Source organism: Bos indicus x Bos taurus, chromosome 29, assembly GCF_003369695.1.
Source record: "Bos indicus x Bos taurus breed Angus x Brahman F1 hybrid chromosome 29, Bos_hybrid_MaternalHap_v2.0, whole genome shotgun sequence".
NCBI classification, from domain to species: domain Eukaryota; kingdom Metazoa; phylum Chordata; class Mammalia; order Artiodactyla; family Bovidae; genus Bos; species Bos indicus x Bos taurus.
In genome coordinates this window covers 4,895,824-4,907,722 of record NC_040104.1, presented here as the reverse complement: position 1 = coordinate 4,907,722, position 11,899 = coordinate 4,895,824, and the positions used below count along the sequence as shown (strand labels likewise).

Sequence of the window (11,899 nt, the reverse complement as noted above, 5' to 3'; positions counted from 1 at the left end):
GATAGCATATTCAAAAGCAGAGACATTACTTTGCCAACAAAGGTTTGTCTAGTCAAGGCTATGGTTTTTCCAGTGGTCATGTAGGGATGTGAGTTGGACTGTGAAGAAAGCTGACTGCCGAAGAATTTGATGCTTTTGAACTGTGGTGTTGGAGAAGACTCTTGAGAGTCCCCTGGACTGCAAGGAGATACAACCAGTCCATTCTGAAGGAGATCAGTCCTGGGTGTTCTTTGGAAGGAATGATGCTGAAGCTGAAACTCCAATATTTTGGCCACCTCATGCGAAGAGTTGACTCATTGGAAAAGACTCTGATGCTGGGAGGGACTGGGGGCAGGAGGACAAGGGGACGACAGATGAGATGGCTGGATGGCATCACTGACTCGATGGACGTGAGTCTGGGTGAACTCCGGGAGTTGGTGATGGACAGGGAGGCCTCGAGTGCTGCGATTCATGGGGTCGCAAAGAGTCGGACACGACTGAGCGACTGAACTGACTGAACTGAGTGAAACTCTCAGCAGTGCATCACCGGTCAGTGCTCTGTAAGCACAGCACCAGCTCCCCAGAGCACAGCGGCTTTGCCTTGTTCTACATTACAAACGAGCCGAGTACTGGCTGCGCAGTTACTGTCAGCCAGAGTCCTCCACAGGAGAGGGTGCCAGGCTGGCCCAGAGGACTGAGAGCCAGGCCCCGGGATCCAGAGCCGTGACTCTCAGAGAAGTCCGCAAGAGCTACGAACTATGGTGTGTGGAAAGTCATCCCAGGTCCCAAGGCGGCGGGGTCAGAGGGACAGCTCTGCAGGCCGACCTGGACGCCCGCCCCTCCAGGACCGCAGCTCGACAGCCAGAATCCGGGATCTCCACGTGCAGAACTGCTGCCACCTGCTGTACAGGGAAGGTACTGCAGCAGGGGCAGGGCCGTGTTCCCCAGGGTTGGACCAGCGGGCATCCCCCAGAGCCCCGAGGGTGACCTGTACCTGAAGAGGGGCAGGGAGGAAGGGGAGGTCTCCTGAGGACGGGCCTCAGCCTTTCTCAGCCCCCTACCCCTCGTCACAGGGACGACCCCCATGGACTTGTAAAGCCATCTTGCAGAATAAAGTATTAACTATGCTTGAAAAAAAAGCTTTTTGTGCTGCTTGAAAGTCCTAAATTTTCTCTTGGAGCAAAGCCAGGTCTCTGTTAAGGACACAGAACCAGGGGTCTGGACTGTCTGGGAGCACCCTCCCCAAGTCCTTCCATCTGCCCTCCAGCCCTGGCCACTCTGGTTCGGGACCCTTTCCTTAGCACAGGGGTGAGCTGCCTGCCTGACCCACTCCCACGGGCCTGGGCAGCCCCCACCCTCCCAGGATCCCGAAAGGCTGCTGTCAAGATCTAGTCTGGAACTGCTCTGGCCGCTCTGCTCTGTAATTCACGTCCAGCTTCCAGAAGGTGCTGTGCTGCTGCCCTGGGGCTCCAGGCGCCGAGCCATGCCACCCACCAGCACCGTGACCCTCCTTCACTGCTGGACCCAGCGGAGCTGAAGGACGAGGGCGGGGGCTCAGTGCCCAGACCCCTGGTTTGAATCCCAGCTTCTCAGGAAAGCAAGCCACTAGCAGCAGTGACTGGATTACCCAGGAGATGGCACTTCGTTCATTTCGCCCAGAAGCGGAATCCGGATCGTGTTTCTCGCAGTCAGCTCTGGGCCCTAGCTGTGCCCGTCACGCCCCTGTGGTCCTGGAGCACCGGGGGGAGGGCAGCCAGTAACGCCAGCCTGTCTTTACAAAAGCGTCCAAGCTCCAGCCCCAGGAGGGCCATGCTTGTGATTCTTCCTGAATTCCTGGCATCTCTGGCTCAGGGAGGCTGCTGCTTACTAAGAATAAGCTCTCAGTCAGGGCGCTCAGTTTAGAACTACCCACAACGGGATTTAGCTTTTCACATCAGAGTTTTCTACAGCAAAACATAGCAACCTGGTCTCTTCAGAAAACAGATTTATTTTTATATTTCTATAAATATCAGCTGGACGGTCAACACAGACGGGGAGCAATCTCGATGGTGTTTATCCGGAGGACGGTCTGCGGGTTCACGATGACTGAGAGAGAGAAAAGGGCCGGGGCGTCGGTGCAGACCCCGATGCTGGGAACGAGCTACTGTGAGACCAGCCACCGCCCGCTCAGCCCATGGGGGTCGGACTCAGCGAGGTCCCGTGTGGTGTGTCCCGGGGGCGCACAGACCACAGGCCTCACCACTGATTCCCTGAGCCCCGTCAGATGCAGCAGGGGCTGTGACAGCCCGGGAGCCCTTGCTGCGGCTCCTGGCCTCGCCCCTCCACATGCCTGGAGACCCCCACATGGCATGGCAGGTGGGGAGGGCAGAGGCATCTGATGACCCGAGGCTCCTGGAGGAGAGCTTTCCTAATGACCTGACTCTAGGAAAGCTGGCGCTACGTCACCGGTGCGTTTTACCACCTGTGACTGAGGACTGGACCGATGCACATCTGCAGGGGGTGGGCTCCTGAGGATTCCAGCAGCCAAGGATGCTCCAGCCCGTCACACTAGATGGCAGAGTGTCTGCGTGTAACCTACACACTCCCTCCCATAAACGCTAAACCATCTCCAGATCATGTGTGTGGCCTAACGCTCTGTAAACGCCCAGTGAATAGGTGGAAACACAAAGGAAATTCTACCAAAGTAGTTGTGATTCTGCTGGTCTCACTCCTGTTGCAGAAACGTGCCATCGTGCAAGCGCGTGTGTGCCCATGTGGATGCGTGTGTGCCTGGCAGCACAAGAATGGGCTCCGCCCACCTCCGGGATGTAGGCGGCGGTCTCACCCTCCCCCTCTAAGACTGTCCCCCTGGGTGGAGGCGGGCACCCCCTGCACTCTGGGCAACGTCTCCCAACAGGGCGCCCTCGGCCTGCTTGCCCACTTCCCGGGGGGACTCCAGACGTGCTGCGGGGGTCTCAGCAGCCGCCGGTGCTCCCGGCCGCGCCTCCCAGGGCCGTGCCCTCCAGTTGGTGGCCTCTTCCCACCCCCGTCAGAGTGGGGACAGGGCCGCGCCCACCCGCTGGTCTCCAGGCGCCACAGAGGGCAGGTGCCCGTCCAACCCGCCCAGGGCAGGCCTCGGGGCAACACCCGGAGGACGGGGGCGTGGGCTCCGCTTTCCCCCACTTACTTCTCTTTCTTTTGTAGTTTTTCCTTTTCTGAAATCTCATGTTGACTCTCGGCCACGATTCTGTCTTCTCGATGACCGTGGCTTCTACTCGAACAAGGTCCTTTCTAGAAGACAGGAGAATAAACAGTGATGTACCTTCTTATTTTCCATTTTCCTGGTACTTTACACGTGAGAACTTCTAAAATAAAACTTCCTTTTCTGCTGGTTATCAGTGTTCCCCGCCCCCGCCCCCCGCAGACACTACACGGTGAGGGACGGGGTCGTCTCACAGCCAGTCCTAAAAGGGCCAAACTGCAGCGAAGCAGTAACAGGCCAGAGACGTGGCCGGGACGCTCTGCACGCGGGGCACCAAACGCCCAGGAACCGCAGGGTCCACGTGTCGAGCTTGGGGCTGACTGGGTGTGACTGGGCCCCCGCCGGCCCCCCGAGGGCACGTTACCCAAGCAGGGGTCTGCCGAGGAGAGTGAAGTCGTCGGCCCCAACCAGCAGGACCTGGAACGAAACAGGCGCGTCACCGAGAGAGAACAGCCACAGAACAGAGTCGCAGGACAGGCGAGACAGAGGCAGGCTGCAGAGGGGGATGGGCTCGCCGCCTCCTAGGGACACAGGCCCGTATGACTGGCACAGGCGGACGTGGGGCCTGGTGGCACATCCGGTCAGCAGATCATCTCCTCTGGAAACGGACTTAAACCTTCTCACTGAAGCATATACGTACGGGGAAAAATGCACAAACCAGACGGTGGGGGTCTTTAAGCAGTTGACGGTCCTGCAGATTCTGTGAAGATTCAGGTTCAAGGTTGTTCTTTCAATGACCCCAAAACCCTGCCCCCGCCAGGCAGCAGGAGGGCAGCCGCGCCACCAGGGCTGGCCTCAGATGGAGACAGCCCTGCGACCCGAGTGCGGGGGGTCTTATTAGACGCTGGGAGACTTGTCTGGAATTTTACAGATCAGAAGAAAATTCGATCGCACCAAACCTAAACGTGGAAGACAGCCTGTTTTGTAAGAACATCCATGGACTCTGTACGTTAGGCCCTGACAAAGAACCTTAACCCGCTCACTCTCAGCCTGACGTGGTCTCTACTGCTGGGTTTCCTACATCATGAAAATCATCTTTACTGGGTGGGGCCTCCTACGCTTTTGTTAGTGTGAAATGTTTCAAGATAACGTCTTTTAAGAAACCCTTACAGATACAGTTCAGAAGTGTCCGATTTTAGACGTAAGAAGTAAACAAGCTCTTGTCCCTGAGCCTGTGATGTGGCCCCGGGGGGCCCCACGGAGAAGGCGCTGTGCTGGCCGCGGGTGTCCCCACAGCACCTCGTTCAGCTCTCAGTCACGTGGTCCTGCTCAGACCACAGGCTGCGGGAGGACCACCTGAGAAAGGGGAGCGTGATGCTGCCTGGGTGTAAATACACCAAGCTATGGTCACAAAGGAGGAGTTTTAAACTATCAAGAAAACATCTGTCATTTTACACCTTGTCAACAGTTAACTATGTCACAGAAACGGGATCTGGTGCGGAGATCTCGTATTTTATCTACAGCAGAACAGGCAAAAACCAAGCAGGCCCCTGAACACAGCAAACAGAATCCTAAGTGGAAGCTGACAAGCATGGCTAAGAACAGCACAGACCATGGAGTGGGTCTGGAGGCCAGAACATGACCGGTGTCCGGGGGGACGGCTGGAAACCAGCGCTCACTGTTTAGGACAGCAGCGGCCGCCACACCTCACGCCAGGGGAGTGCGTGAGACAGACCCACAGACACACACTCCTCCTTGGGGAAACGTGCCAAGCGTCTCCCCGTTGGGAGGGACCCTGCCAAGTCAGGGCCGCCCTCAGGGGCATCTCCCCTTGCCCCCAGGCTCCCCCACGCCCACCCAGCCAGCCTGCCCCGTCCCAGGAAGGGCGCCAGCCTTCTCCACCAGAGGCGACCCTGGGGAGCAGGGACTGAGTCCCAGATACACTGAGAAACCCATGGTCTCACCTTCTCCAGCCGAATCCGCTCTCCGCAGGCAATGTCTAACTTGTTCTCAATTAGAATCAGGTCTTCAGAGGTGACTTTCCACTGGTGGCTGGCAAAGTGCACCACGGCGAAGAGCCTGCCGTACTGGCCCCTGGCAATGAGCTCATTCACCTTCTCCACGACCTCTGCAGGGGGAAGGGTGGCCAGGGTCACAGCTCTGCCCCTGCCCGCGTGCCCTGCGCCCCCGAGAGCCGCGCGACCCTGAGCATCCATGGACTGGCGGCAGGGCGCGTGCCGGGGGCTCCTCCCTGCTCTCCCACCACATCCTTCAACCATATCTAAAACCAGGAGGAGTCCACGCGTTGCTGTGCATTTCCAGGTTTTGGAAACCGAGGACACTCACTGCCTCTGAGCGCTGGGCGCGGCCGGTACGCTACCCTCCTCCCGGGACCCAGATGGCCTCCTGGCCCCCGCGCTGGGGCTGCTTCCACCGAGGAGCATGCTCCTTGTTCTCTCTCCCTGAACACGCACGTTTCTACCAACGGCGGGGAGACTGGGCTGGACGGAGCCCTGCCACCACCTGTGTCAGCTGCCTGCTACTCAGCCGGTGCCCTGGGAGGCTTTGCTAACTGAACGAGGGTTCGGATTCTGGTGTTAAGTGAACTTCAGCGTTCCTGCCTTGCTGCATCCTGTGAAGGGGAACACCCACATCGTGCCCGTCTTGGGCACCTGGAAGTGTGAGGCCCCTGTTCTGTGGCCAGGAGGCCGCCCCTCCCCCCGCTTCCGCCCCCCTTACCTGTGTGGTGTCTGGCCTCCTCCACAGGGTCTGGCAGCACAACTTCTGGCCAAGGTGGTGAACTCAGTGAGGTTTTAGGAACGTATCTGTAAAAGTATTTTTGCATGCAGGTCACACACACGTGAAAAGACAGTTCCAACCTGTGAGCCACAGCTGTGCTCAGCATGCCAGAAAGGACAAGGATCCAGCACGTCTCCGATGCCTGAGTGGCTGGCAGGGCAGCAGCCCCCACATTTGTGGGGGAGCAAAATCTGACCCCCAAATGTCTCTTAGACGTGTGGATTACTTCAAGCTGAAAACAATCAAGGCCCAAGACTCTGGAAGAAACTCTGGCAGGAGGCAGGCAGGCCTGGGGCTGCACGCAGGCATCTGGAGATGGCGGGCCTGTCCTGAGACAGCTTCCCCAGAAAGGGTGTGGAACACGCGGGCCCCGAGGACGGGGGCTGCTCCGTGTCCCACGGTCTCTGCAGGCCCCACAAACATTTATCCACCAAACACTTGCTTTTCCACCCCCACGTGGACTGCCTTCTCCCGCTCTTCAAGTCCCAGACCCCTACCCTCAACATCCTCTTTTGTCTTTAGCTGAAGGAGCTGTTTCAGCAGAGGGCTTCAGTCGTTCTGGCGAATGACTCGTTTCTCCCAGGTCTCTCCCGTGTGTACAGGTTATTAAACTTAGGTCTGATTTTCTCCTGTTAACCTGTCTCCCGTCAACTGAACTCTTTGACCAGCCAGAAGACCCTGGAGAACTGGGGACACTGCTGCTTCCAGCACAGGCCAGGGCCCCCGGCACTGTCATGGCAGGTATGCTGGACACAGATGTCCCTGTTGCAGTCAACTGGCCCCCAAATTAGGTTGTGTTTTAAAGCCGTGAATCGTGTTCGAGGCTCAGGACCCCGGGTGGCCCAGCAGCAGCCAGCCAGACGAGGGACAAAGCTGCGAGGGGGCCGGGGCAGCCGTGACCGCTCAGAGCAGCGCTGGGGGGATCAGCTGGGTTCACGAAAGTGCCCCCTCAGGGTTTCTGCCTCCAGCCTCATCCGGGGAGCCCACTGCTCCTTCAGGGGAACAGCAGGCCCCGGGTCCCCCGCTGCAGGAGTGCAGGCGGCTGTACTGAGAGCTTCCTGGTGCCAGGCGCTCGCCGAAGCTCTCTTTTAAGGAATGTATTTATCTAGGTGCGGCTGACCCACAACGTTGTCAGTTTCTCTTGTACAGCAAAGTGGCTCGGTTACACGTGCGTATGTACAATTCTTTTCCTGACGATCACAGGATACTGAACGTGGTTCCCTGTGCCACAGGGAGACCTCGCCGTTCACCCACGCTGCGTGTCACGCCGTGGGCCTCATGCTGGTGTAACGGTTTATACCCGCTAATCCAGTCTCCCAATCCACCCCTCCTTCACTCCTCCCCCTTGGCAGTCCTTCTAATGAGCTCTCTGGATGCAGAAATTCACTCGACTCTCATGAAAACCCATTGCGATGCAGCCTGATATCACTTCCATTTCTCCAGTCTAAATGCTCTACCAACTGAGCTATTCCTGACCCCTACTTCCATTTCTCAAAGAGGAACTGAAGCCCAAGGATGACTCTGCTCACAGACCCAGGCTGCAAGGGCTGGTACAGGACCCTGTATATTCCTACTCAAGTGTGATTTTGTTAAATTTACCTTTTTTAGTTTATATTTTTATTTATTTATTTTTTAAATCTAAATATACAGTTTAACACTAAACATGCTCCTTCAAATTACATAAGGTCCTCCAGAGAATCCGTCCTGTGATTCAACCTTCCCGGTTAGAAATTTCCCAATTAGGAATTAAAAGCTTTTCCTTAAAAAGACACAGCCACGCATGGCCCAGAACACCTTCTCTTTGGACTCTTGAGGTTCCGTCTGTATTTCTACGTGTTAAGGGTCTGAGTAAAATATTGTCCGAACAGTTAAAACTTATATATTCCTAAAAACCTAAATGTTCGAAGTCTGACTTCAGAAGAAAGGGAAGGAAGAGTCAGCAAAACCCACATTTTGATATTACCCTTGTGGAGATGAAGCGCTCTGCGAACCGAACCTCCGAGAAGCGGACCACAGGGAAGCTGAGGGACAAGAGAGACATGCGTGGTTAGCAGGGGGAAACACGAACCGCCCCTCACGATGCTCAGCGCACGAGTGCTGCCAGTGTGGCTGGCCCGGCTCAAACCACACCACAGCGCACTACGGAGAGGCCCAGAGAAGACTGAGGCCGTCTTACCACAGCTGCGGGCTCTTACCACAGGCGCCAAGGGGCGTGCATCACGCCATCGAGAAGGGCCTGAGACCGAATCACCTACCTGCTAACTCATTCCTCGACGCCAGGTGCCCACCAAGGTGAGGCCCTGTTCGGCACCCCAGTGTGGGAGCAGCCTCCAGGACACCCCTCCTGGGGCTCTCAGCCCCGAGCCCTGCTCCCCCCTCCAAGGGAGCGGCTCTCAGTGACAAAGAGCGTGTGGCGGGAGTGACAGGCCAGCACCTCCAGAGGAGGAGATCAGAGGGCAGCTGCCGGCCTGGCGTCCTCGCTGCAGCAGGACCGCTGCGCTGTGAGCAGCCCAGGGAGGCCCCTGGGATTCCACCTTCCCAGTTCAGGTCAGTGGCTCAGTCATGTCCGACTCTCTGCAACCCCATGGACTGCAGCACGCCAGGCTTCTCTGTCCGGGGAAGCCAGGAAGCAGCTTCTGCTGGCCCTGCTGACTCTTAGCCTGAAACAGTCTGACTTTAATCTAACCAGACGGGGAGCCAGCTCAGCCACGCCTGCATCCTGACCCTCAGTGACGGGGTGACGTAGTACATGTTAAGTTATCTTAAGCTGCTGGGTTTGCGGTAACTCAGGACACAGCATCAGATAATAATACACCTAGGGACAAAGGCACCCAGAGCCTGCTGAGAAGGGCCCAGAAACAAAATGCCCCATGCTTAGGTGCTAGAAGCAGAGGGCAGATCTCTCAGTAACTACTGTTGGTTTTTTCAGTTGAGCTATAATTTATATGCCATAAAGTTCACTCTTTTAAAGCTCACTCATTAGCAGCTGTTCCCAATTCCTGGTCTCCTGAGTTGGTTTTTCTTCCCCTCCACCATCTTGGTGTGCTTGTGGTCTAAACCTGGGTCTTTGTGCTCAGTCATGTCCCACTCTTTGTGGCCCGGTGGACTGCAGCCCGCCAGGCTCCTCTGTCCATGGGATTCTCCAGGAAAGAAGACTGGAGTGGGTTGCCCTAAAACCTGGTTCTTACCGCTTCTTTATTTATGCCCTTTCCTCTGGGATTACATCTGCTTGAATGGATTTCAGCATCAGCACACTGGTGACTCTCAAGTGGACACCTGCGGCCTGGACTCAGACACGACAGGCACCTGCCTGTCTGCTGGCATCACCTGGTCGTCACCTGACTCAGAACCTAACAAAGGCTCCTGATCTGCCCCTCCCGCCTGCTTCTCCCACACCCCTCCACATCTCGCATGATGGCGAATTCATCCTTCCAGCTGCTCAGGTCAAAAACCTCACTTATTTATGACTTTTCTCTCTCACACCCCACAGCCACCAACCTGTCAGCAAATCCCCTGCTCTTTTTGAGACATCCAGGCTCTGACCACTTCAATCAGCCAAGCTGCCTGGCTTGGAACTGATACCCTGCTCTCACCCTCGCCTCTCTGTCTGCACAGCAGCTAGAAGGCTGGGGACTTCCCTGGTGGTCAAGAGGTTAAGATGTCACATTTCACTGCAGGGGGCACAGGTTCGATACCTGGTCATGGAATTAAGATCCCACATACCGTGTGGGGTGGGCAAAAATCCCCCCAAAACCAGAAAAACAAACTATGAGGGCAGCTCAGGTTCCTATTTCGTGCAACCCCCCAAGAGCGCCCCATTTCATTCTGAGAAAAAGGCAATCTTCACAGTGGCCAGCAGGCAGTGTGACCCCGTCTCTCTGGGCCTTGCCTCATGAGCTTCCCCTTGTTCCCTGCACACCTGCCACTTGGGCCTCCTGGTTATTCCTGGAAGATGCCAAGTACAACGGCCTATGCCTTGACTGCTCTTCCTCGGGACAACCCCAACCCCAGGAGGCCCTCTAGGCTAATCCCCTGTTTCCTCTGGGTCTCCACTCAAACACCATCTCACTAGAGAAGGCTTCCCCAACCATCCTATTTAAAACTGAACACTTTCCTCCCAACTCGTGCTTTATTTTTCTCCGTAAGACTTACCAGCTTTGAACCTGCTATGGAATTTGCTTCTTCTTAAGCTTCGAACATACTATGTAATTTGCTTCTTTGTAAAATTGCTCATCTCTGCAAAGGCCTCCCCCCATCAGAATGTGAGCTCCGTAAAAACGGGTTTGTTTTACGAATTTAACTGATGTATTCACCATCCTGGACCAGAGTTTGACTTGTAATGGATGCCCAATAAATGGCGAAGGAATGAATGAAATCTTTTCTAAGCCATCAAATGAAGCCCCTGTGGAACACCCCACAGTTGGAAACTCACGACTGGCCTCTCTTGAAAGCCAGGTAGCTTAGTAGTAAAGAATCTGCCTGTCAGTGCGGGAGATGCAGGAGACTCAGGTTCGGTCCCTGGGTCAAGAAGATTCCCCAGAGGAGGAAATGGCAAGCCACTATGGTGTTCTTGCCCAAAAACTCCCATAGAGAAGCCTGGCGGGCTATAGTCCATGGGGTCACAAAGAGTTGGATACAACTGACAGACAGCACGCCTGAGAGCCATTTCACTGGTGAAAGCTCAGAAACTTTCTGCACTTGATCTGCTTCCCTGTAATTCCTGCCTATGGCCTTAGCTTAGCTCCAACCCCACAGGGAACAAATGTGCACCTTCCTGTCCCCCAGGACCATCTTTCAATCCCTGAGAACTGTGATGGTTTCCTTCAGTCACTCTTCAAGATCCTGCCTGTTCACCATTTTGGTCACCCTGTCTTTACTCAGCTCACTTCACCTGTGTTTCTCTCTGAAAACGGGGGTGGGGGGTGGGGCGGGAATTGAGCACAGCATTCTAGAGGTAGCTTTATGTTGGTAGAACAAAGTAAGTCCCACCGCTTTTATAAAAACTTCCCTGCCTGCTTAAACCCAAGTTTTATTATGGAAAACGATAAGCACACAAAACTCAAGACAACAGGGAGTCCTCCTGTATCTCTTCCTAGACTCAACAGTCATCAACTCATAGCCAAGCCTGACTCATTCACAATGTCTCTGCTCCAACTCTGTGGTGTATTTTAAAGCAATTGTCCGGGTACTTCTATTAAAGACAAAGCATCTTAAAAACAAACATAACCACATCATTATCACACCTAAAAAAGGGAAAACTTTTTTACATACATAAACATACCTTCACACAAATACACACTCCAACCGTTTTGAGGAGAGGTTTATAGTGTTTTTGACCAACAAAACCTTGCTGGGCTTCATGACAACCCAGTGCCTAAAATACAGATATAGCTTTTGCTGGACTGGTTACCTCTGGGCAAAGTCATTCACCACCGTTTTCCAGATGAGGACAAGGAAGGTTAAAGAGTGGCCTGCAGCCTGGGGAGTGATAGTTAAAACTCAGGCTTTGGAGCCGGACCGAGCTATCTGATTCAGTCCTCTCCTACTTCCCTGCTGTATGACCAAGGGCAAGTTACCTGACCATTTTGAGCCTGAGTTTGCTCCCCAACTTAAATGGAGCCTATATGGAAGTTGGAGAGCTATCACCAATATTTAAGCTATTAACTAAAGGAATCAGGGTCTGAACCCAGGGTTTCCACGACCGATAATCACCGCCATCAAACAAGCGATTAACACTGGTCAGACGCAGACACACGTGGCAAGGCGCCCCGTGTGCCCAGCTTCCTCCGTTCACCCCGCGGGGCAGGCCTCACCGGCTCCGGGTCCCGACGCTCTCAGGACGCTGCGGCTGCATGCAAACGCCAGCCGCCCGAAGGTGACCGGCAGGGCCCTGGCCGCCACGGCCGCCGCCATCTTCCCACAGCGGAAGCGGAAGTGGCG

The 11,899-nt window shown here is 55.3% G+C and overlaps 1 protein-coding gene across 3 annotated transcripts; it reads right to left on the bottom strand.

Annotated features, from left to right (window-relative positions):
- Nucleotides 1-1,946: 1,946 nt before the first annotated feature.
- Nucleotides 1,947-11,896, bottom strand: MRPL21 (mitochondrial ribosomal protein L21). 3 transcript variants are annotated; one of them, XR_003509323.1, is made up of 7 exons: nucleotides 11,773-11,889; nucleotides 7,910-7,980; nucleotides 5,900-5,985; nucleotides 5,125-5,288; nucleotides 3,585-3,637; nucleotides 3,146-3,249; nucleotides 1,947-2,064 (listed from the first exon to the last, which is right to left on the bottom strand). XR_003509323.1 is itself a non-coding variant. In XM_027531376.1 (7 exons), the coding sequence occupies exons 1-7, from the start codon at nucleotides 11,870-11,872 to the stop codon at nucleotides 2,000-2,002; spliced, it is 630 nt and encodes a 209-aa protein (XP_027387177.1). In that variant the 5' UTR covers nucleotides 11,873-11,896; the 3' UTR covers nucleotides 1,947-1,999. The 3 variants fall into 3 exon arrangements, 2 of the variants coding, with proteins under 2 accessions (XP_027387177.1, XP_027387178.1); XM_027531376.1 differs by having other exon boundaries at nucleotides 7,923-7,980; nucleotides 11,773-11,896; XM_027531377.1 differs by lacking the exon at nucleotides 7,910-7,980 and having other exon boundaries at nucleotides 11,773-11,878.
- Nucleotides 11,897-11,899: the final 3 nt, after the last annotated feature.